The sequence below is a fragment of the Piliocolobus tephrosceles genome, chromosome 1 (genome assembly GCF_002776525.5).
Source record: "Piliocolobus tephrosceles isolate RC106 chromosome 1, ASM277652v3, whole genome shotgun sequence".
Classification (NCBI taxonomy): domain Eukaryota; kingdom Metazoa; phylum Chordata; class Mammalia; order Primates; family Cercopithecidae; genus Piliocolobus; species Piliocolobus tephrosceles.
In genome coordinates, this window is record NC_045434.1 from 168,949,388 (window position 1) to 168,974,028 (window position 24,641).

Here is a 24,641-nt window from a genome sequence, read left to right on the forward strand (position 1 = left end):
GTGCCCGCCACCATGCCCAGCTACTTTGTATTTTTTGTAGAAATGGGTTTTCACCATGTTGGCCAGGCCTGTCTCGAACTCCTGGCCTCAAGTAATCTGCCTGCCTCAGCCTCCCAAAGTGTTGGGATTACAGGCGTGAGCCACTGTACCTGGCTTCCTTTCCCATATTTATACTCTTAAATTTTTTTCTGGCCTTACTGCATAGCTAGATCTCTAGGACAATAAATATTACCAGTGGTAACTGCCTTGTTCCTGTCTTTAGTGCATATCAATTATTGTAATCTTACTAAAACGGAAACCCCTTCTATACCATCCTAGATAGGTGATCATTCAGCCTCCACTGGGATACTGAGTGACTGCTAACCACCTTACGAAGCTACTTGCTCCATTTTTACCCAGCTCTGTTGGACAGAGCTTCCTCCTTTAATCATTAACACATTCATTTATTCTAAATCAGAGCTTATGTTGCCCTCTGTGTCTCCTTCTAGAGATGTTCTTCTTCAGGTGGAGCTTCACCTTTGGAAATAAACACTGTACCTGGCCCCATCCCACTCTCCACCCCCCAGTTTTGGGAGAGAATGGTTTTCTTAGAGAAATGTAGGGAAGCAGCAGCATTAGGGCAAAGGTGCGGTAAAATTCACTCATTCATTCAGCACGTTACTAGGCACCTACTCAGTGCTAGGAACTGGGCGTAAAGAGTTAAAAAAAAAAAAAAGAAAAAGAAAAAGAAAAAAGAAAAAAAAGACACAGTCCCTGTCTTGAAAGAGCTATCTAGTTGGGAGTACAGATACATAAAGTAAGATACTGTGTGTGATCTGGGAGCACACATGAGAGAGCAACTGACTCTACCCACAGTTGGGGAAGACTTCACATTTGAGCAGGATCTTTAAGGATGAATAGTTAATAAAGGAAAGAAGGGATGAGAGATGGGCTTTCAAACAGCAGAAAAAGAACATGCAGAAACAGAGCGTGAGGAGCGAGGGGCAGTAAAGGTGGAGTGGTGACAAGCCTTGCACTGATGTCTGAGCAGTGGGCTGGAGCCTGCTGGAGGTCCAGTGTCCTGTGTCCTTCCTCCAGTGGTGATAGCCCTGCTGTGCATGAGTGGATACCTGATCTGGAGAAACTGGAAGCGGAAGAACACCAAAAGCATGAATTTTGACAACCCAGTCTACAGGAAAACAACAGAAGAAGAAGATGAAGATGAGCTCCATATAGGGAGGACTGCTCAGATTGGCCATGTCTATCCTGCAGTAAGTATTTCTCACTGAGAGAATTCCTACCTTCTGACCGTCTTCCCTTCCATCCTTTCTTCTCCTCCCATCCTTTCTTCCTTCCCATCCTTTCTTCTCTCCCTTCCTTCCTTCCGTCCTTCCCTCCCTCCCTTCCTTCCTTCTGTCCTTCCCTCCCTCCCTGTCTTTTTTCTTTCCTTCTTTCCTTCCTTTCCTCCCTCCTTCCCTTCCTCCTTCCTCCCTTTCTGAAACATTTATCGAGAACGTACCATGTGTCAGGCACTGTTCTAGGCTTTGGGGAACACAGAAATGCTGGGGTAGGTGGTTAAGGTAAAAAGGTATCAGGACCACCTTGTACCTAGAGGCTTTTCCTGGCAGTAAAAAAGCCAAATGTCTCTTTCTGCTCAGTAAATTTTCAGAACCTTTGGCCTGGAAGGGTAACTGTGGCCATTTAATTCAAATGTATTCATTTCAATACTGTATGCCAGTTATGTGCCAAGCACATTAGATATCAAGTATTCAAAAGTCAATAAGGAATGTGCTTGCTCCCAAGAAGTTGGTAGGGAGTTAGAGATACTAACATACAGTGGTATAATTGTGTGCTGAGTGCCGTGGTGGAAGCTCAGGAGTCCCCTCTTCTAGAAAGCTATCCTTGGCTTGCTTTGTTCTCCCACAGTCCTCTGGGCCTCTCTACCTCACAGCCTGTCACACTGTAGTCCACTTGTCTTTTACTCAGTGGTCTCCTCACTAAACCCTAAGATCCTTGAGGGCAGAACTGTCTGATTAATCTGTTTTCCTGATGTCTAGCACAGTATGGCTGACTCCCAACAAATATTTGTTGAATAGATGCTATGGAAACATCAACAAGGGAGCTATTAATTCTGTCTGGAGAAGGTGACAGATGGACTATGTCCTTGAAAGATTAATAGCAGTTTTCCCGGGAGAGAAGGAGGGAAATGGCATTCCAGATAGAGGCATGTGCAAAGGCTTAAAGGCACAACACAGCATGGCTTTTTGGGGGAATGAGGACCACGAAGTGGCACAACAGGTGTCACTGTTATACAGCAGAGTCAGGGGGCTGAGTGTGACCTCAGAGGTCATCCACAGTGCCATCCCCCTGTCAGGCAATCAGCAGCTTTGATCGCCCACTGTGGGCAGAGCCCTGTCTTGGGGAGACCAGAGAACTGGAAGACCCAGCCCCTGCCCTCAAGGAGCTTTTTGTCTTGCCGGGGGAACCAAGGTCACAGCTGCACCAACTCCCGAAGAACCCTCTTTCCGAGCTGCCTGTCGTCAAGTCCAAGGTAGGGCAGTGCCACTCTAAGTCTGAGGGGCTGGTGAGTGAGGGCATGAACCAAGGCAGGCGCAGCCAATCCTAGAAGGCTTTCTGGTTTGGGAAGGCTGCAAATTGTAAGCTGGGTGTTGGAGCAAAGAAGAAAAATGGGTTAGTCACAGACCAATGAATGGCATGTGGAAGAAAGCAATCAAGTTTGGGGCAGAGCAGACAGAATTGCTGCTGAGGCAAATTGTTCTTGAAGGGGAGACATGGGAAATGAGATGGAGCAAATGAGGAGGGTTAGCAGACGGCCTTGAGGATCCTTAACCTCGGCCAGTCCAAAAAAAATAGTTGCTTGACCAATTTTTGAAGATCAGAGGGGGCACAGTGGAAGAAGCACTGAACTTGGAGTAAGAAAATTCCCAGTTCCATCCTTCCACAGCCCTGTGATCTCAGTCACTTCTTTCTGCTCACTGTTATTTGTAAAATGAGAATAATAACCGGCATTCTACCTGCCTCCCGAGTTTATAAAGTACAAGTGAGATAGCACTTGTGAGAGCACTTTGTGACTTACAAAGCACTCTGCACATGTAAAATGACATTATTTCCAGAGAAAGAAATGACTCAGGGGGAGTTACTCCTGATGAGTCTAAGGACCGAGTAATAAGCTTCTGCCAGTTGCAGAGAAATAGAGTAGTAGAATGAGGAAATCAACATTTATTGAGCACCTACTGTGTGTCAGACACTGTTCTCAGTGTTTTACATACATTATCTCATTTAATCTTCATAATAACTTTATCAAGCCAATATTCTTAGCCCCATTTTGCAAATGAGGAAACTGAGACTCATAGAAATTGAATAACTTGCCTAAGGTCATAGCCAGGAAGTGGCAGAACCAGAATTCAAACTCCAGTCTGTATATACACAAAAGCCCATGCTCTTTCCTTTATATCATGAGGTAAACAGCCTTGAAGCTCTGGAAATCAATATTCTCAACAACCTGTCTCTCCTCTGTCCATTTCTCGGGTACTACTGGGGCCTATCTTTGGCCTAGAGATCTGTCTTGGAGAGAGTAGGAGGGTGGCTGGACTAGAATAAGGTAGTCTCAATTATCTACACTAGTGGAGGATGGCCACTGCATTCATTAAAAAACTACAGATAACCCAAAGATGACTTGAAAGGCAGTAGAGTTACTTTTTGTCATATGTAGAATGTCCAGAGATGGGAGATACTTGTCTGATTCTATTTTATGCTGGTTACGTTGAGCTAGGATACTCTGGGCCCTATGTGTTGTTAGGTACTATATTAAACACTCTCCGTGCATTATCTCATTTGATTCCTCAACAACCCTGTGAGGTAGGTCCTATTACTATTCCCATTTGATAGATGATAAAACTAAGTTTCAGAGAAGTAAACTGGCTGGCCCAAATTCACATAACTGTGGGAAAAATACTGAAGCTGGGGAGAATCTTTCCAAAGGAGGGTATCTGGGAAATGGAAAAGAGGCAAACAAGATTACATCAGGACTAGATGGAGAAAGTTAGATGTGTATTCTGGAGAAGAAAACACTCAGAATGAAGAGAAGGGAATTCAAACACCATTTATAAATTTCAAGGGTTGTCCTATGTAGAACTGTCTCTGAGTCTGAGAGATGGAATCAGGGAATGTCAGAAGATATAAACAAACAAATTTCACATTAATATAGAAAATAATTTAAATCTATTGTCCACAATGGAATAGACTGCCTCAGGGGTTAGTGGGCTTGCCATCTCATGGTCAGCCATTTTTGGCAGACAGGAGTCTAGCATCTACCTAATGACTAGAAAGTAGAGGTGAGGGAGAGAGGGATGGAATTTAATTAACCTGCATTGCCTCCCAATTCTGTTTAATCTGTTGGGAAGGTGCAGTATATTACCTTCCTAAATGTGATTAGCATGCTAGAGACAAGTAAACCCATAGCTTGAAATTTAACATTTGCCAAAGGTAACCCACTGAAATTGGCCAAACCTAAAATCCTATAAGGGAGGATTGAGAAAATTTAGATCTGTGCAACTCTTCTTTACAAAGATACAAAACAGAATGGTGAAAAAATCTACAGCTTTGTATTCATACAGACCTGGGATCAAATTTTAGTTCAGCCACTTGCTATGTGATCCAGAACAAACCCTACTTAAGCTCATTGAGTTTGTTTTCTCATCTGTAAAATAAATAGGATAAATCTTGTCTCTTGGGATAGTTTGAAGATTATGTGAGCTAATACCTGTTAAAGTAACATAAGTCTGTACTTTGTCAATACTCAATAAAGAGTAACTCTTATGGATCTAATGATGAATTCTTTGGTTTGTCTCCCCAGCGAGTGGCATTAAGCCTTGAAGATGATGGACTACCCTGAGGATGGGATCACCCACTTCGTGCCTCATGGAATTCAGTCCCACCCACTACACTCTGGATGGTGTATGACTGGATGAATGGGTTTCTACATATGGGTCTGTGTGAGTGTATGTGTGTGTGTGATTTTTTTTTTTAAATTTATGTTGCGGAAAGGTAACCACAAAGTTATGATGAACTGCAAACATCCAAAGGATGTGAGAGTTTTTCTATGTATAATGTTTTATACACTTTTTAACTGGTTGCACTACCCATGAGGAATTCGTGGAATGGCTACTGCTGACTAACATGATGCACATAACCAAATGGGGGCCAATGGCACAGTACCTTACTCATCATTTAAAAAATATATTTACAGAAGATGTTTGGTTGCTGGGGGGACTTTTTTAGGTTTTGGGGTTTTTTTTTTTTTGTAAATAAGATGATTATGCTTTGTGGCTATCCATCAACATAAGTAAAAAAAAAAAAAAAAAAAAAATTCAACTCCCTCCCCCATTTAGATTATTTATTAACATATTTTAAAAATCAGATGAGTTCTATAAATAATTTAGAGAAGCGAGAGTATTTATTTTTGGCATGTTTGGCCCACCACGCAGACTCTGTGTGTGTATATGTGTGTGTTTATATGTGTATGTGTGTGACAGAAAAATCTGTAGAGAAGAGGCACATCTATGGCTACTGTTCAAATACATAAAGATAAATTTATTTTAACACAGTCCACAAGGGGTATATCTTGTAGTTTTCAGAAAAGCCTTTGGAAATTTGGCTCAGAAAATAGATACCATGGTTTGTGCAATTACGTAGTAAAAAAGGCAATCTTTTCACCTCTGGCCATTCCTGCGACCCCAGGAAGTCAGGAAAAGCCTTTCAGCTCACACATGGCTGCTGTGACTCCTACTGGGGCTTTCTTGGTTTTGGCAAAGGTCAGTGTACAGACATTGCATGGTACCAGAGTGCTCAGAAACTCAAGATAGAATTTGCCTCACCCTCAGCTACTCCTTGTTTTAAAATTCGGCTCTTTGAGTAACTTCTTCAATTTCTTTCAGGACACTTGGGTTGAATTCAGTAAGTTTCCTCTGAAGCACCCTTAAGGGTGCCATCCTTACAGAGCTAAGTGGAGACATTTCCAGAACAGCCCAAGTTTACTATAGAGACTGGCCCAGGCACTGAACATCTGGGACATGCTGTGGTTGAGAATAAAGATGGTGGAATAGGTTTTATTACATCTCTTATTTCTCTTTTCCCCTTACTCTCTACCATTTCCTTTATGTGGGGAAACATTTTAAAGTAATAAATAGGTTACTTACCATCATATGTTCATATAGATGAAACTAATTTTTGGCTTAAGTCAGAACAACTGGCCAAAACTGAAGTCACATTTGAGGGGGGAAATGGCATACACAATATTATAGTATATTGGATATTTATGTTCACACAGGAATTTGGTTTACTGCTTTGTAAATAAAAGAAAAAACTCTGGGTATATGTAGAGATGTTCTTCATTATAGACACCTTCTTTGCTTTTCCTGGCCTTGCGGGAGGAAGGGAGAAGTGCTCTTTTCTATTTGTGGGGTCTCCCATTGGAAACATAATCCTATAGTCCCAGAAGGATTCAGTCCCCACTGGCTTTCCCATCCAAAGAGAAAGAGTTTGAGTTTCTTAACTCTGTTGTTCTGCCACTTACTCCCAGTAGACAACCAGGGACAAGGTGCAACATGGAAGTGTTTGACTTAAGTAGGAGCAGAGGAGATGCATCTAATCTCATCATACCTGGAACTTGACACACTTAAGCAAATGCCTTCCCATCCCTACCTGCCAGATGCCCCCAACTCAATGAAGGTTGGATGTCTCACCAGCTTGATACCCTTTGAATTTTCAGTCAGAAATTCTGGAGTTCTAGCATCCTGTACCTAGGACCTTCCTCTGCATCACTCTTGGCCTCCTAAACTCTAAGAAAATAACTATATTCTGGAGCTTGGGCACTGTGTTTTGCATAATCCAGCAATCTCCTCATGACATGCATGTGTTGACAGTCCTGAAACATTCATTGAGAGGGTAAATGCAGTTGACCTAGAATGACCAATACCAAACAGAATTTTAAGAACACGTGGCCAACTCCTATGGAGCTTACTCACATTACTATTCTTTTAAGAACGGAGAGTAAAATTATTTTTGACTGAAGAAAAATGATGACAGTGAAAAACATGGAAATTTACTCAAAACAAGTGACTTTTTCTGTAACCTTCTTCCAAAGAAACTGAATTTTCCAAGGAATTAAATGATAACAGTGGATAAGGCATAGTTTCTAAACTTTCGGTCAGATCCTGGCATTCACAGAAAAAAATAATGAATGGGGTCTGGACATACAGCCTGAGATCTCAAAATGATGATGAAATTCACAACTTTCTCAGAGACATCCATGTTTCTTGCATATGCTATAACTGAAGTTTGAAAGAGGCAGCTATGGGAGCAACCCTTTACAAGAAACAAATTGTGAAATACTCATTTGTTGGACAGCAGTAAATAGATGAAACCTGAGGAGTCAGATCCACCTTTCCCCATTCGCAGAGGCTTTTCAGCCTCATTTTGAGGTGTAGTTACATATCTTTTGCCTTTTGCCCCCTGTGCATAGGTATCTACAGCCAATCACAGATCACAGAGTCACTGGACTATAGAGCTGGAAGGAAGCTCAGAGATAATGCCAAGAGGGCAGAAAATATATCAGAAGCCAGTCCCAGTGCTTTTCCTCCATTTCCATCTGCAGGAAGACTATTTTGGGCTGCCTGAACATTGTATCAGACCTGCTACCTATACTATGGTCTACCTCTCCTCCAGTGGAATTACAAAGGCACTAGCTGAAATGCCTTCTAGAAACAGAGAAAACGAAAACTGTACTTATCTACTCTTGATAGCACGGATTATTTACAAAACAGATTGAAGTAACCCATTAACTGGCAAAAAGAGAATGAGATCGGATTTAAATGTATGGCAGTAAGTCCTATTGATCCCTCCAGTTATCTCAGTATGACTGCGGTATATTCATTCACTAAAACCACTCATTAGATACCAACTACACACCTGGCACTGCAGATGTAAAGGTCAGTCACACATGTTCTGACTTTACAGAGTTCACAGTAGCAGTGGAGGAAGATATATGTGGAAACAAAAAAGGCATCGATTCTATTCAGAGCACTGTTAGGGCACAATGGGGAGAGGGGTCTTTCTACCTAAGAAGATGAGGAATAGGGTCATCATAGAAGTGACTTTAAGTCTTAAAATTAAGAAGGGGATTCCAAGCTGCTTCAGGCAGAGACACACTGAGCTAAAACACAGAGGTATGAAACAGCATGGGGACTTTAGGAACTGCACAGTTCATTCTAACAGGAACAAAAGGCTCAAGGGGTCAAGAAATGAGGCTGTATGGAAAGAGGTTCAATGTAAGCACTTTATAAAATAGTTAGATTAATTTCTGATTCAATGAAGCATTTCTTGATCATTGTGTACAAGGCACTAAATTCATCATGGAAAATTCATTAGGATGCATTACCAGCACTTTGCAGACCTGATATTATTCAGCCTCAAGCTTTCCAGTGGCCAAAGGAAAATGCTGACTGCTTTTCACATATTTGAGTCAAAGATGTTTTTATATGGTCAACGAAGACTAATATAAGGGCAGTGGGATTTTCACAGAAGCATGCCATGTTGTTGAGAGCCTCTTAGATTTTCTCAACTGTGAGAGAGAAAACTGAAAATTTTGAAGACATTGAGTCTGGAGAGGGGATACCAATCACTGTCCAGTCAGGCGTTGGTGGGAATGGGGAAATGGCACAGGAATGCAAGCCTCTCCACCCTACCCCTGAAACTCCAGCCATACACTCATCATTTCACAAAATATAAATGAGTTAGCATTAAACATTTCAGAGTAAATAATTCCTTTTCCCGAAATGCATGAAGATAGAGTAACAGTCTTCTCACACTGTATTTTTAGGGTATGGAAAATTTAGAAGGTTAAAGAATTACTGCTTCAATTTTTCAGTTAAAAAAAATCAGGAAGCTCTGTTCATTCAGGCTATGCACCATGTGCACAGTCAAGAATTAGCAGAAACCCTCTGCATTTACAAACACTTTGTGCTATAAAAAGTAATTTTTAAAAAGCCACTTGTGTGTGTGTGTATATATATATATATATATATATTTAAAGCCAAGGTTTTGATACTTTTTTACAAAAACTACAAGAGAAAACAGATACCTGTCCAAACCATATACTTTTAAAATAGCATTTTTTTTTCCATACAAGCTGTTGTTAATTTGGGGGTAAAGTGCTGGTTTGCAAACTTCATCAAATTGTTCCCAAGTGGATTTTCCTTGTTTGTCTTCCCCCACCAACCCTCAAGTTACCATATTCGATGTAAGAATCAGGCATGTTAGAATGTTGTGTCACACTAACTGGTTCTGCTCTTTTTGTCTTGTCATTCAAGTTCCATTAGCTTCTGTATGCGGTGCCCTTTGCAGTCTGGTGTCTCTTCCAGAGGCAAGGGGGCTGAAGATGGTGTGCTGCATCTCACTAGCTGTACTAACATCATCTTGGTAAACTGAAAACCAAATGTGGACATTTGTAAAATCAGTGCACTGTTTCTAGAGAGAGATTAAATTCATTTTTAAAAAATCTTTAAGTATTGTTTCATTGTAATACTTTAATGAGGGGGAGTGAACTGAGTCCCTAATGTGTACCAGTATTCTACATACACTATCTCAATCTTTGTCAACAATTTGGTGAGGTAAATACTATCAATACTATCCACTCCCATTTTATTTTTTTATTTTATTTATTTATTTATTTATTTGAGACAGAGTCTCGCTCTGTCTCCTAGGCTGGAGTGCAGTAGCGTGATCTCGGCTCACTGAAAGCTCCGCCTCCTGGGTTCAAGCCATTCTCCTGCCTCAGCCTCCCAAGTAGCTGGGACTACAGGCCCCTGCCACTACACCCGGCTAATTTTTCTTTTGTATTTTTAGTAGAGACGGGGTTTCACCGTGTTAGCCAGGATGGTCTCGATCTCCTGACCTCATGATCCACCCGCCTCGGCCTCCCAAAGTGCTGGGATTACAGGTGTGAGCCACCGCACCTGGCTCCACTCCCATTTTATAGATGAGGAAATGGGCGAAGTAACTGCCCAAAGTCACAGTTATTTTTAGTGCCCCCTAAGATCAATTGTAACGCAGCATTCTCTGCCTAAATTTTCCTTCTCTGCTTCTATATGACTAACTCCTATTTGTCCTTGAGTACTCCACTTAGGTAATGCCTCCTCCAGGAAGCCTTCCCTTCTCTCTAAGGCTAGGTTAGATAACTCACCTCTGTACTTCCATAACAATTTTTGCCTACTTGCATCCCAATACTTCTGCCCTACCATTCATTCCCATGCCATTGGGGTTGCTTTTGCCAAGGTCATCCAGGACCTCCTCGATTATAAATCTGGTAAACATTTTCAGTCTTAATCTTTCTTGACCTGGAAGCAGTAGTTAACACTGTTAGCCACTCTTTTCTTGGAATACTCTTATTTTGGCTTCCATGATACCATGTTCGTGGTTTTTCTCCTATCTCTCTGGCCACATCTTCATCTCCTTTGCCCACTCTTTAAATTATGATATTCTATTTCAAATCCATCCACTTTTCTATCTCCTTTACTTTTTTTTTTTTTTTTTTAAGAGACAGGGTCGCACTCTGTTACCCAGGCTGGAGTACAGTGCCACAATGCCTGGCTAATTATTCTGCTTGTTTTTTTTTTTTTTTTTTTTTTTTTGACAAGGTCTCTTTCTCTGTTGCCCAGGCTGGAGTACAACGGCACGATCTCAGCTCACTGCAACCTCCGCCTCTTGGGCTCAAGCAATTATCCTGTCTCAGCCTCCCGAGTAGCTGGGGCTACAGGCGCACGCCACCCTGCCCAGCTAATAGATTACTTTAATTACTTATCTGAATGTCATACGTCTAGTCTTTTCATTTTCCAATCTAATCCACAACACTGCAGCCAAAGTGTCTTTCTAAAGTGCCATAAATGTATCACCACCATTTATTTCCACTTTCCTGTTTAAAGCCCTTCAACTGCTTTGCTGGCATTAAAATTCAATATTCTTGGGTGTGCCCAAACTCTTTTAATATGGTTTATAAAGCCCTTCATGATTCAGCTTCTGCCCCATCTCCAGCCTCATCACTCACTGCTCTATATTCTAATCATACAGTTCTGGGCCTCCGTCTGGAACATTTCCTTCACGAACATTTCCCTAAGGACCCTACACTGTATTAGCAGTCACCTCATGTGCTTCCATAGTAGTACTCTGTGCTTCCTTTATTGGTAATCTTATCCTTACATTGTAATTGCTTGTATGCTCCTTAACTTCCTCCTCTGCAAGCTCTGTAAAGAACTGTCTTGCTCAACATTGTATCCTCCCTGCACATGACACTCAGTGGATGCTCAATAAATCATGCTGAATGCAGGCACGGCAGACACACACAGACTATGCTCTTTCAGTTACACCACGTCCCATATCCAGAAACCTGGATTACTTTACAGCCTGACTGGAGTTGTGTATCCTTTAAATTTCTCTACACTTTTGTTATTTGCCACATCTGAAGATCCCCAGATTCACTTATGATTTTTATGATTTTACTCCTGGAAAATAACCTTGTAGCAATTGCTTAATCCCTCTACACAACTCTAATTATCACCTCAAAATTGTTGTGATGATTCGAAAAACAAGCACAGGTAATCCCATTCAGCCTAGGAGCTGACATTTATTAGGTGCTTGATACCTGGTGGTTCCCGTTCCCCCCCCCTTTTTTTTTTTTTTTTTTTTTTTTTTTGAGATAGGGTCTTGCTTCATCACCCAGGCTGGAGTGTAGTGGTGTGATCATGGTTTGCTGCAGCCTCGACCTCCCAGGCTCAAATTATCCTCCTACCTCAGCCTCTCAAGTAGTTGGGACTACAGGTGTGCACCACCACACCTACCTAAATTTTAAATTTTTTGTAGAGACAAAGTCTCCCTATGTTACCCAAGCTGGTCTCAAACTTCTGGGCTGAAGTGATCCTTCTGCCTCAGCCTCCCAAAGTGCTGGGATTACAGGTGTGAGCCACTGTGTCTAGCCCCCTTCTCTTTTATACAGTTCCCTTGTTACCACCAATATGCAGTGTTTTGTAATAAAAATGTCTTATGGTTTTATAGCAATTTACAGTTTCTGAGACATTGTTTCTTATAACAGTTCTGCTAGGTGTACATTTTTATGCTCATTTTAAAGAGAAGGAAACTGAAGTCTAAAAAGTTGAGTCAGTTCACCTTTGGTTACAATGAGTCATTGTTACACAAAAGATTATTTTAACCAGTGTCCAATCATTTTTTTCCCCCACCACACCTACTCTACACTCTGCTGCTAATGCTTTTTCAGGGAGAAAAGGACTCATTGTTAAGACTGGGGGCCATGCGCGGTGGCTCATGCCTGTAATCCCAGCACTTTGGAAGGCCGAGGCGGATGGATCGCCTGAGGTCAGGAGTTTGAGACCAGCCTGGTCAACATGGTGAAACCCTGTCTCTACTAAAAATACAAAAATTAGCTGGATGTGGTGGCACGTGCCTGTAATCCCAGCTACTTGGGAAGCTGGGGGTGGAGGTTGCGGTGAACTGAGAACCAGCCGTTGCACTCCAGCCTGGGCAACAAGAGCGAAACTCTGTCTCAAAAAAAAAAAAAAAAAAAAAAAAAAAAGACTGGGGATAGGAATCAGAGACTGCTGTCCCGACTTACAGAGTCTTACACAGTTCTAGTCGCCAGGCCCCAAGAATGATGTCATCTCAGCACTGTCTCTAGAACCATTCATTCTCTCTAAGCCTGGAACTTAGATGAGTGAAAGCAGGCTCCTATTAAATAATTATGATCTTGATTGCTCTGGCCCTATTCAACTGTAAATTTTTTCCAGAGCCAGAATGGCTTCACAGAGGACAACTTTGCCCTGAAAAGAGTCTCTTCGGTCAGTGGTCCTCAACTCTGACTCAACTGAGAGCTTTACAAAGAGTACCAATGCCCAGTTCCAGCGCTGGAGATTTTAATTGGCTTGGGATAGAGCCCTGGCATCAGTATTTTTAGAGGCTCCCCAGGTAATTCCAATGTGCAGCCAGGCTGAGAATCACTGCTCGGTAAGTGGGATGACTAGGGAGTGGGAGATCAAATACTCTAACTTCTCACAGCACCTATTCTAGAGATCAGTGGGGCAGAAAGATAGAAATAAAAGGTGGAAAAGGACGAAATGGGTAAGTGTGGGTGAACTAGTTCCAGGGAAACGGCAATCTCCACTGTGGATTCAGGGAAGGCGTCACTGAGGAGGGCTTTCTTAACAGTTCAGGTCAATGGAAGCCATCTTGAGGCACACACATCGTGCGCGGCATCCTCCGGGGAGGTCGGGTCATTTCACCCCATTTTACTGCCGAGAAGCCCTAGGTCCAGAGACGGTAAAGAGCGGTGTACGACTCACACAAGTCGGGGGTCCTGTGAACTGAGGTTGAGCCTGGCGGGCGCAAGGCTCAGGGTGTTCCGCCCGAGATCTTTAAGCGAAGTCACCAGACCCTGCGTTCAAAGCCCAGAGGTAGGCAGCTGGCTGGCTCTCGGCCTCAGGCCTGGAGAGAACTCCGCGGGTAGCAACCTCAACCTCGCTCCCGAGTCCAGCTAGAGGGGCGGAGCTGGTTGGCCCCGCCTCCGGGTTAAACAAAGTTCGTTACCTCCTAAGCGTGAGGGGGTGTGGCAGTCTTGTTGCCACTTCCGGGCGAATAGGTTAACGAGAAAGAATCCCTCCACTACGCACGGCGTGACCTGACGTCACTTCCGCGCGCCGCCGCAAACGTCAGTGTAGGGCGCAGACCGCGGCAGTGCGGCTTACTGTTGGGGAAGTTCAGGCTCGGTTGTCTTTTGGGAGCCATGGAGAGTGACTTTTATCTGCGTTACTACGTGGGGCACAAGGGCAAGTTCGGCCACGAGTTCCTGGAATTTGAGTTCCGACCGGACGGTAAAAGCAGCCTGCCGCCTGCCGGGAGCGGGACCAGGCCTGGGGGCGGGCGAGTGGGGAGGCCGAGGGTCGGAAATCTGTGGGGAACTAGAGGAGGAAGGGGCTGAGACCTGTGCAGTGGGGATCTGAAAGGAGCGCCACTGTATCTGCTCCACGGCGTCTTTTTATCCATACAACAAACGTTGGCTGAACGCCCACTGTGTGCCAATCTCTGTTCCACTCTTTGGGGATACGGCCGGGCTTAGAAGGTTTTAAGCAGAGAAGAAATGTGATCTGTTCTTGAAAAAGCATCCTGGTTATTGGGTGCGGAATGGGCAAGAGTGAAAACAGGGCTATTGATTAGGAGACTGTTGTCAAGACAAGAAAGATGTTGGGGGCCAGGCGCGGTGGCTCACGCCTGTAATCCCAGCACTTTGGGAGGCCCAGGTGTGCGGATAACTTCAGGTCAGGAGTTCGAGACCAGCCTGGCCAACATGGTGAAACCCCGCCTCTACTAAAAATACAAAAATTAGCCGGGCATGGTGGCAGACGCCTGTAATCCCAGCTGTTCGGGAAGCTGAGACAGGAGAATCGCTTGAACCTGGGGCGGAGGTTGCAGTGAGCTGAGATAGTGCCAGTGTACTCTAGTCTGGGTGGCAGAGCGAGACTGTGTCACCAAAAAAAAGATGTTGGTTGGGACTACAGAGATAGTAGAAATGGAGAGAAAGATTTAGGGAACTGTTGGAGGCAGAACCAACTGGACTTTGATCGTTGATAGGATTTTTTTGGCGGAGGCACTGTGGTGAAGGAAAGAGGAATCAAAGATGACAGAAAACATCCATTAAGTGGGCCACAAAGATGTATCTGACAGGCACCGACTGTGAGGGAGATGGATTTGTAAGCAGGGACCAAACAGCGTATTAGGTGTTGTGGTAAAAAGAAACCGAGGAGACTTGCAGCAGAGAAGGGGCACCTAGCCAAGCCTGAGGATCAGAGGAGGCTTCCTACATAAAATGATGGGAGGAGGGGATGTGAGGTATTGGTTAGGAGACCAAGAAGAGTCAAGAAGGCATTTTAGACAGCATGCAAAGAGGCTGAAAACCAAAAAGTGCTTGGGATGTTTCAGGCAGAAACCAAGTAGTTGGACTCCAGCTGTGTGAGAGAAGAATATTGCAGGAGTGAGGCTGGAAAAGCAGGCAGGGGCTTTGCTTAGCCTTATGCTATGTTGAGGAGTTCGGATTTTTTTTTTTTTTTTTTTTTTGAGATGGAGTGTAACCTAATCTGATAGATCTGTTACCACATCACCTTGTCCACTGTATGGACAGTGAACTGAATGTGAAGAAACTTGAGGCAGAGAGACGGCACAGAGGCTGTTGGAATAAATTCACTGGGCTCATCTCACATGTATGTCTTCTAGTCTACATGTCTTCTGTTTCCTTCTATCTTCTCCTCATCCCCACCATATACTCACATTAACCTGTTAGATGCACACATGGACAAAGGGTCTTGTGTACCAAATGTGCTCAGTGATAAAAGCAACAGCTTTTCCATCACAGAAATAGTGTGTGGCACAGTCACATGATAATATATGTAAACAGCATCCTACAGTTTTCAAAATGTTTTCACAACTCATTTGAGCCTCAGGAGGTCCTATGTGCTGGTAAGTTATCATTTACTATGCCTGTTTTCAGGACATTCACCTGCAAAAATGTGATTCGACAAAGTCAGAAAAGAGCCTGCGGGTGTTTATACGTCACCTGAGCTGCTTTTTGCAGTAGTTGAGTGTCAGCTGTATAATTAGCTGTTTAAGCCTGAAATGAAGAACTGAAAGACTAGTATTGTTGAACTACCGTAAGAGTAAATAATAAATCTCTTAGACACTTTGAGCAAGTTAGATACATTTTAGGCAACTGCCGATAATCTTGGTATGGCATTGATGCTTTATTCATGTTTTTATTATATGTTGAATTTGGCTTTTGTCCCCACAGGGAAGTTAAGATATGCCAACAACAGCAATTACAAGAATGATGTCATGATCAGAAAAGAGGTATGCCTTCTGAGAGTCCTTCATTTTCTACATTTCAGCGTTTTGTCTTGCATTGTTTTTGTTGTATCTAGTAGTATTGAAAGGTAAAGAACAGGGAGAGAGACACATGTCTGTAGACAGCTTCTGGATTATTTCCCAAATCATCTTTTAGTTGGGATTTTTTTATTTTACAATGTGGAATCAGTTACTGGTAACCGTTGACATACCTTGGTTTGAACCCTGAGTCTGCTGCTTACTACCCCATGTGACCATGGGCAAGTTCCTGGCTGAACTTGATTAAGTCTCTGTTTCTTCACCTGCAAAAACAGGGAAAATAAAAGCCACCTCCCACTCCCAAGTGCTGTCATAAAATTAAATATGTTATACTTAAAGTGTTCTGTATATTCCCTGGCACATAGTACACAATGGAGAGCTATTTAATTTGCATCTGAGTGGGAAAGGGAACATGGGAAAGCAGTTGATATCATTGAATGCATGTTAGATGTCAGGCATGGCATCTTATTTAACCCTGATTATAAGCCCATGTGATGGGGGAGGGTATTATCGCCCCCTTACCAATAAGAAAATAAAGGCCCAGATATTAATTATGAGACTTGTTCAGAGTTACCCCTGCTAGTAAGAAATACAGCAGGAATTCCCAATCCTACCCCAGTAAAGTTTGTATTCTCCTTTCTGTGATTTCTACTACATCATTAAGGCTTTATCAGAGCTACTCTTTTAACCACTCAGCCACCTTTGAAAATGTCTTAGCATATATTTTTCATACTGTTGTTTTAGCTATCAGTTTTATGCTTATTCACACATGTCAACATCCTCACTATTTTTTTACACAGGCATATCTTTTCAAATACATTTTGCTCCTCAGGAGCATATTACCTAGTTAAGAATAACTGGCTGGGCACAGTGGCTCACGCCTGTATTCCCAGTACTTTGGGAGGCCAAGGCGGGCAGATCACAAGGTCAGGAGATCGAGACCATCCTGGCTAACACGGTGAAACCCCCTCTGTACTGAAAATACAAAAAAATATAGCCGTGGTGGTGGGTGCCTGTAGTCCCAGCTACTTGGGAGGCAGAGCTTGCAGTGAGTCGAGATTGCGCCACTGCACCCCAGCCTGGGCCACAGAGTGAGACTCCGTCTCAAAAAAAAAATAAACCAGGGCATGTAGGTGTCGCTGTCTCTTTTGTTTTGCTATAACAAGATACCTGAGACTGGATAATTTTTAAGCCGTAAAAATATATTTCTCACAGTTTTGGAGACTGGGAAGTCCAAGATCAAGGCGCTGGCAGGTTCAGTGTCTAGTGAGGGCCCAGTCTCTGCTTCCACAACTGTGCCTTGTTTTTGCATCCTCCAGAAGGGATGAATGCAGTGTTCTCATATGGTGAAAGAACAAGAAAGGGGCCAGCTAGTTCTCTTAAGCTATCTCCTAAGGCACTGATCCTATCCATGGGGGCTCTGCCCTCAAGGCCCAGTCAACTCTTAAAGGCCCTATCCATTAACACTGTTGCATTGGGGATTAATTTCAACATGAATTTTGGAGCAGACACAAACATTCAAACCATAGCAGGGGGCATTCACAGATCTATTTTGGGTTTCTTTGTGAGTTGGCTATGTGGACAGGCAGAAGGGCCATGTGAACAGGATGTACCAGGAGGTAGTAACAGCTAGATGGGGGACTGAGGTGCAGTTTATTGTATACTTCTGACCCTGTCCCTCACCTGCATCATGCCGAGGTTGAGCATGAATGTCTTCCCACCTAAGGAGTTGCCAGAAATAAGTCTGCAGAAACAGTTATTTTTATCTTCCGTCACTATCTGAGTCAAAGCACTGCTTAAGGATACAACATACATTTTGTCTTTTAACTTGCTTTCAGGCTTACGTACATAAAAGCGTGATGGAGGAACTGAAGAGAATAATTGATGACAGTGAAATTACCAAAGAGGATGATGCATTGTGGCCTCCTCCTGACCGAGTGGGCCGGCAGGTATGTTTTATTGATTATCCTGTAGTGCAGAAATCTTACAAATAAGATGAGGGTTAGTGCTCTGCATATGATAGTGAAACTGTGTGCATGTGTGTGGTGGTGGTGGTGGTGTTCACCCCTGCAGAAAGCAGATTGCAAGCACCTTGGTCTAAGGAAGCATTAATCCCACAGGAAGGAACAGAGAGAACAAGTGCTGCTGGCCACCAAGAACCCAGCCTTGAATTTCTTCTTAGGATCCCGCACACTCCCTCCTCCACTTAAAGCTTTTGCTACCTATCTCATTTACTAACTACTATGGACAAAGCATTGTGGAGATACAAAGATAAATAGAACATGATTATTTCACCAATCTAATGAAAGGAAAATCATGCAAATAATTCAGTATATGTATTTAAATTCATGTGTATTTATATACATTATATATTCATTCCGAGCACCATTTTTGGTAACTAAAAAATAAAAGCCATGGTCATATTGAACTGAATTAACAGAAAAGGTATTTTCACTCTGACTGCTACCATCCTAATCCAGACTTCTGGACTCCTAATAGGTTCCCTTGTTTTTCCTCTTGTTCCATACCATCCATTTTTCCATCCTGAAAGCCAATGTAATTTTTTTTTTTTTTTTTTTTTTTTTTGAGACGGAGTCTCACTCTGTCGCCCAGACTGGAGTGCAGTGGCGTGATCTCAGCTCACTGCAACCTCCGCCTCCTGGGTTCAAGTGATTCTCCTGCCTCAGCCTGCCGAGTAGCTGGCACACACCACCATGCCCAGCTAATTTTTGTATTTTTAGTAGAGATAGGGTTTCACCATGTTGGCCAGGCTGGTCTTGAACTCCTGACCCCAGGTGATCCACCCGCCTTGCCCTCCCAAAGTGCTGTGATTACAGGCGTGAGCCGCCGCGCCTGACCGGTGTGATCTTTAAAAATGTAAATTTGCTTATGTGTTCCACTGATTTAAACTCCAATGGCTTCCCACTGTACTTAAAATTTAAACTCCCACCTTATCTTTTACCATGCTTCCAGTCTCATGGTGTTCAAACCTTACTAGCTTCATTTCTGTTCCTCAGAAATACCTAGGTGGTTCTTACTTCAGGGCCTTTGCACTTGCCACATTCTGCCTAAAATATTCTTCCTTTAACTCTGTACAAGACTGTCTCTATTATTGAGGTCTTCAAAAGTCGGTTCCTCAGTGATGTCTTGCCTATCCATTCAGTCTAAGAAGTCTCTTCCCATCATTAAGAAAAAGATCTTTTGTGCTGTCTTTGTGTGTGTGTGTGTGTGTGTGTGTTTTCTTTTTGCTTTCAATTTCATCACAATATGTGTTGTCTTTGTAGCACTTATTGTCTAAAATTGTCTTACTTGCTTTTCAATTTTTTCACTGCTATATCTCCAGTGACTAAAATAGTGCCCATATATAGTAAAAGCTCAATAATAATTTGTTAAATTAATATGAAAACCCATATAAACTCATGCCTAATAACCTCAAAATGATGGACCAACCCTTCAAGAATTTTTTAAAAAATCCTACCCTCAATACTTACTAAAGTTAACTTTAATTTATGTTCAAGGAATCTCAGTAATATCATATATATGTATTTTGCTTTACCATTTATAAAATTTTTATTTCTGTTAACTCGTTCAACCATCACAACAATTCTGTTAAGAGGAAAGGGCATATTCCTTTATACCAGCAATAAGCCATTGGATACTGTAATTAAAATCAATCCCATTAATAATTACAAGAAAAGTTAATAAAGAACTTGGGAATGCATTTAACAAGATGTACAAAACTTGAAAGGGCTTTATAGAAGGACAAAAATATGTATCATTTTTGTGGATGGGAAGATTCAGTATCATAGAGATGTCAGTTTTCAACAAAGTAATTTATAAATTCACTCTTAATTCAAATGAAAATCGCAGTAGGGTTTTTTCCCCTTAAAATCAAATAGAATAAGCATTAAATTCATGGAAAATCAGAGGCAAGAGTAGCCAAAATAATACTGGAGATTTCTTATAAAACTGTGGTCATTTATAGTATGATACTGCCTCGGGAATTGACAGCTAAACCAATGGAACAGCATAGAGAGCCCAGAAACCAACTTATGAATATATGGAAACTTGGAACAGCATACTACAGAGGTGGACTTTCACATTAATGGGAAAAGAATGAGTTATTTAACAAATTGTACCAGGACAGCTGACAATATATTTATGGAATGTTTTTAAATTAGGCTATAGAAATCAAAAAATTTAAACAGAATATAGACTATCTTTTATTATTTCTGGGTAGAGAAGGAGTTTTTAAAATGCCTTAAGGGGTAAGATTGGTAAATTTGACTTCTTTACAACTTAGGTTTGACAAAAGATGGCAAGATAAAGTTGAAAGATAAGCCATAGACTGGAAGAAGATATCTGCAAAACATAAAACTGGCAAGAGTTTTCTATCCAGAATATATAAAGAATTAGAAAGTAATAAAAGGACAGTCCCGTGGCAGAATGTGCAAAGGTTATGAATAACTTACAAGATCAAACAAGGGGCTAATAAATGTGAAAAGATTTACAGCTTCATTTGTAAAATGAAAGAACAACAGTGAGATACCATTTCAGACCCATTAGAATAACAACAGAAAAAATCTGCCGAGTTTAAAAAATGATACGAGAAAAGAGTGAGAGTAAAATTAGTATAACCGCGTTAGGGAGTAATTTTGTGGTATCTGGGAACATTTAAAATACTTCACTAGGAATTATATGGAGACATTTTCACATATGTACAAGGAGATGTATAGAAGAATATTCTTGCTACATTGTTTATAGGAACAAAAATTCAGAACTTAAGTTTATTTCAGTAGGGAAATGGAATACTGTAGCATTTAAAACTAATGAGCTAGATCTGTGTAACTCAACATTGATAAATCTCAAAAACAATGTGGAATGAAAAATGCAAAAAAGTATGTATAATATGACCATTTTTGTAAAAATTTTAAAACAATACTACCACGTCTAGGCCAGGCGCAGTGACACATGCCTACATTCCCAGCACTTTTTTTCTTAATTGGGAGGCCAAGGTGGGAGGATGGCTTGAGGCCAGGAGCTCAAGACCAGCCTGAGCAGCACAGTGAGACCTTTTTTCTACAAAAAAAAAAAAAAACCCTAAAAATTAACTGGGCATGGTGGCGCATACCTGTAGTCTTAGCTATTCGGGAGGCTAAAGGTGCAGGATGGCATGAGCCCAGGAACTCAGGGTTACAGTGAGCTATGATCCTACCACTGCACTTCAGCTTCAGTGACAGAGTGAGACCCTGTATCTAAAAAGAAGTAAGTGAAAACATACTACCAAATCTGAAACAAGAATGGAACAAATCAGGGGATACAGGAGGGAGAACAGAATGGGAGATAGACATAAATTTTGTAATATTTTATTTCTTTTTTAAAAAAATCTGACACAAGTATGGCAATAATTTATAAATCTGAGTATTGGAAATATCTCAGTTTTTTCTATTTTCTGATTAAATTATAACAAAGAGTATATATGAATCAAAAAGAAGAAAAAGTAAGTAGGGCTCACAAGAATATAAATTCCACAGGGCAGAGATCTTTGGTTTGCTTGGTTTTACTTATCTGTCCTGAGCAGTGAGAACAATACCGAGCACCCAGCAGGCTACACAGATACTTTTTGAAGGTTTGTGGTACTCATGTCATTGTTTGGAAATTGAGACCCACCATCATACAGGTAGGGAGTGACAAAGTGGGGATCAAACCTAAGGTCTAGAAGTTGCCTAGATAGGTTAGATCCTTTGGTTTTTGTTTTTGTTTGTTGTTGTTGGAGACAGGGTCTCACTCTGTTTCCTAGGCTGGAGTACAGTGATGAGATCACAGCTCACTGCAGCCTTGACCTCCTGGGGTAAAGGGATCCTCCCACCTCAGCCTCTCTAGTAGCTGGGACCACGGATGCACGCCACCACATCCAGCGAGTTTTTGTATTTTTTTGTAGAGATGAGGTTTTGCCAAGTTGCCCAGACTGGTCTTAAACTCCTGGGCTCAAGTGATTCTCCTGCATTGGCCTCCCAAAGTGCTGGGATTACAGGTGTGAGTCACCATACCCAGTCCAATTGTTCGGTATTTTTAAAACAGATATATTCATGTTACTCCACATTGTTGACGATGAAAACTCATACAAAGTACTACATAGGCTGGGCGCAGTGACTCATGCCTGTAGTCCCAGCACTTGGGAGGCCGAGGCAGGCGGATCATCTGAGGTCAGGATTTCGAGACCAGCCTGGCCAACATGGTGAAACCCTGTCTCTATTAAAAATACAAAAAAATCCATCCTGGCTAACATGGTGAAACCCCGTCTCTACTAAAAATACAAAAAAAATTAGCCAGGCGTGGTGGCAGGCGCCTGTAGTCCCAGCCCCTCAGGAGGCTGAGGCGGGAGAATCGCTTGAACCTGGGAGGCAGAGGTTGCAGTGACCCGAGATGATCGTGCCAGTGCACTCCAGCCTGGGCAACAGAACGAGACTATCTCAGGAAAAAAAAAAAAAAAAAAAAACCTACGTAGCTTTTTCCAAATCTGAGAAATGGTAGAGTCTTGAGGGTACAACTTCTTTTAAATATGAGCTGTATTTATCTCTTGTTTCTAGTGTCCAGCACAGTTCAGTGCTCAGAGTGAACTGCCCTTGTTTTTGTGACCGTCTGTAGTCAAGTTTGTGTGATTTGGCAAATGATTAATCCTTCTGTGTGTTTGATGAAAACCCAGTTCTACTTAGATTTTCTAAAATGTTTTTAGGAGCTTGAAATCGTCATTGGAGATGAACACATTTCTTTTACAACATCAAAAATTGGTTCCCTTATTGATGTCAATCAATCCAAGTAAGTGTGCATGATCCTTATATCCAGTTGTGTCTGTTTTGGAGCAGTTTGGTGAGAAACCTTAACCAAATTGGGACTATTATGGGAAGATGTGGGGCAAATGCAAAATGCAGGTGGGCAGCTTTGTCCTCCTTGTTAGGGAGGGACCCCAAATTATTTTTGAAAACTTGCTCCTATTACTTTTGGTGTTTCATTCAGCCATTGCTGCTGCGACCTTCTTGTTGACACACACATACAGATTAATGCATAGGAGCAGCCAGAACAAAAACTGGAATATGCCTAAAGAGTGCTCATGATAAACCGTAGAGTTACCGAGTCTGAATAGCTTTCTCAGTGTGACTGTTCAGACTGGCACATCTTAAAATCTGACTTCAGTGAAACTTGACATTTTTTTAGGATCAAATTATTTTTAATTTTAAATTTATTATTATTATTTTGAGATGGAGTTTCGCACTGTCGCCTGGGCTGGAGTGCAGTGGCGCAATCTCAGCTCACTGCAACCTCCGCCTCCTGGGTTCAAGTGATTCTCCTGCCTCAGCCTCCCAAGTAGCTTGGACTACAGGCACCTGGCACCACACCTGGCTAACTTTTTTGTATTTTTAGTAGAAACGGGGTTTCACCATTTTGGCCAGGCTGGTCTCGAACTCCCAACCTCAGGTGATCTGCCTGCCTCGGCCTCCCAAAGTGCTGGAATTACAGGCGTGAGCCACCATGCCTGGCCTTAAATTTATTATTTTTTACAAAAGCATTGGTTTGGTGAAAAGGGATAAAAATTTTAAAATTCCTGTTGTCAGTGGTGTAGATTATCAAGTTGAGGCATGAACCTATGTACTACAAGGAATCCTTAGAATTTGGCAACTTCTTTGGCTGTTAAGTTTTGAGGATTCAGGATTAGATACGGCTCACTTTTAGCAAATGTTGGGCATGATTGTCTTCCTGTGGACACTCTTCCTTCTTCTTAGCCAGTAATGCCACAGTAATCTTCAACCTCTTGGTCCTGCGTGATACTACTACTTTTTAAAAAGTTTTCCTAACTCTGAAAGTAATATATGCTCATTGTAGAAAATACAGGAAAGGTAGAAAAGTAGAAAGGGGAAAGTCATCCACAATCTTATCAATCAGACAACCCTTATTAATATCTTTCAGTGTTTCTTTTTAGTCTTTTTTTCTGTGCATTCATAGAATATATACTTTTTAAGAAGCATAAAAAATAGTTGATTATTTTAATTATATTTTTTCACTTAATGTAAGCATTTCCCTATATTAAAAACTCAGCATATTTAAATTACCTCATAATATACCCATTTTATAGTCTTTTCCTTTTTTAGGGACACTTGATTGGTCTAAGTTTTAATGCCCTAATGCAAAGTTTTAATGTTCCTTTGCAACATCTTGATAGAGAAATAATTGGGATTATTAAATGGTATCTTTTGCCAGTTTTATCTCAATGTTTTAAACTTTTTTTTTTTCCTTTTGCATTTTAGGGATCCAGAAGGCTTACGAGTATTTTATTATCTTGTCCAGGACCTGAAGTGTTTGGTCTTCAGTCTTATTGGATTACACTTCAAGATTAAACCAATCTAGATTGAATATTGGTGTGGACATGGGGGAGTGGGTGGGAGTAGAAAATTTTGTGTATATCAGGGCAGTATTTTTTTATAAACTATAAATGATTGTCTTTAATAAATATGTGATAAAATCCCATTTTTATTATTTTATAAAGACCTGAACATGTGAACGCTTCTCAATTACTTTGTAAAACACTAACGTTCTATGTGAAGTATTGCCCCAAAGTCAAGTCTAATCAACTCTCTAGATATAACTACCATTTT

The 24,641-nt window shown here is 41.6% G+C and overlaps 2 protein-coding genes across 9 annotated transcripts in view; both read left to right on the plus strand.

The window, feature by feature from the left end:
* Positions 1 to 9,548, plus strand: part of LRP8 (LDL receptor related protein 8) — an 84,729-nt gene extending 75,181 nt beyond the window's left edge. For 4 of the 8 annotated variants that reach the window (XM_023188275.2, XM_023188251.2, XM_023188240.2 and 1 more), the window contains 3 exons: positions 1,078 to 1,250; positions 2,354 to 2,530; positions 4,856 to 6,373. In XM_023188275.2, coding sequence (XP_023044043.1) covers positions 1,078 to 1,250; positions 2,354 to 2,530; positions 4,856 to 4,894 — 389 coding nt within the window. In that variant the 3' untranslated portion in view covers positions 4,895 to 6,373. Of the gene's footprint in view, positions 1 to 1,077; positions 1,251 to 2,353; positions 2,531 to 4,855 lie in introns of those variants that run through there. The other 4 variants (XM_023188232.3, XM_023188295.2, XM_023188261.3 and 1 more) reach the window with 4 other exon arrangements.
* Positions 9,549 to 13,043: 3,495 nt separating this feature from the next.
* MAGOH (mago homolog, exon junction complex subunit) lies at positions 13,044 to 24,527 on the plus strand. Its single transcript, XM_023188309.2, has 5 exons — positions 13,044 to 13,931; positions 15,899 to 15,957; positions 17,829 to 17,939; positions 22,727 to 22,809; positions 24,294 to 24,527. Exons 1-5 carry the CDS (start codon positions 13,844 to 13,846, stop codon positions 24,391 to 24,393), a joined length of 441 nt encoding a protein of 146 aa, XP_023044077.1. The 5' UTR covers positions 13,044 to 13,843; the 3' UTR covers positions 24,394 to 24,527.
* Positions 24,528 to 24,641: the final 114 nt, after the last annotated feature.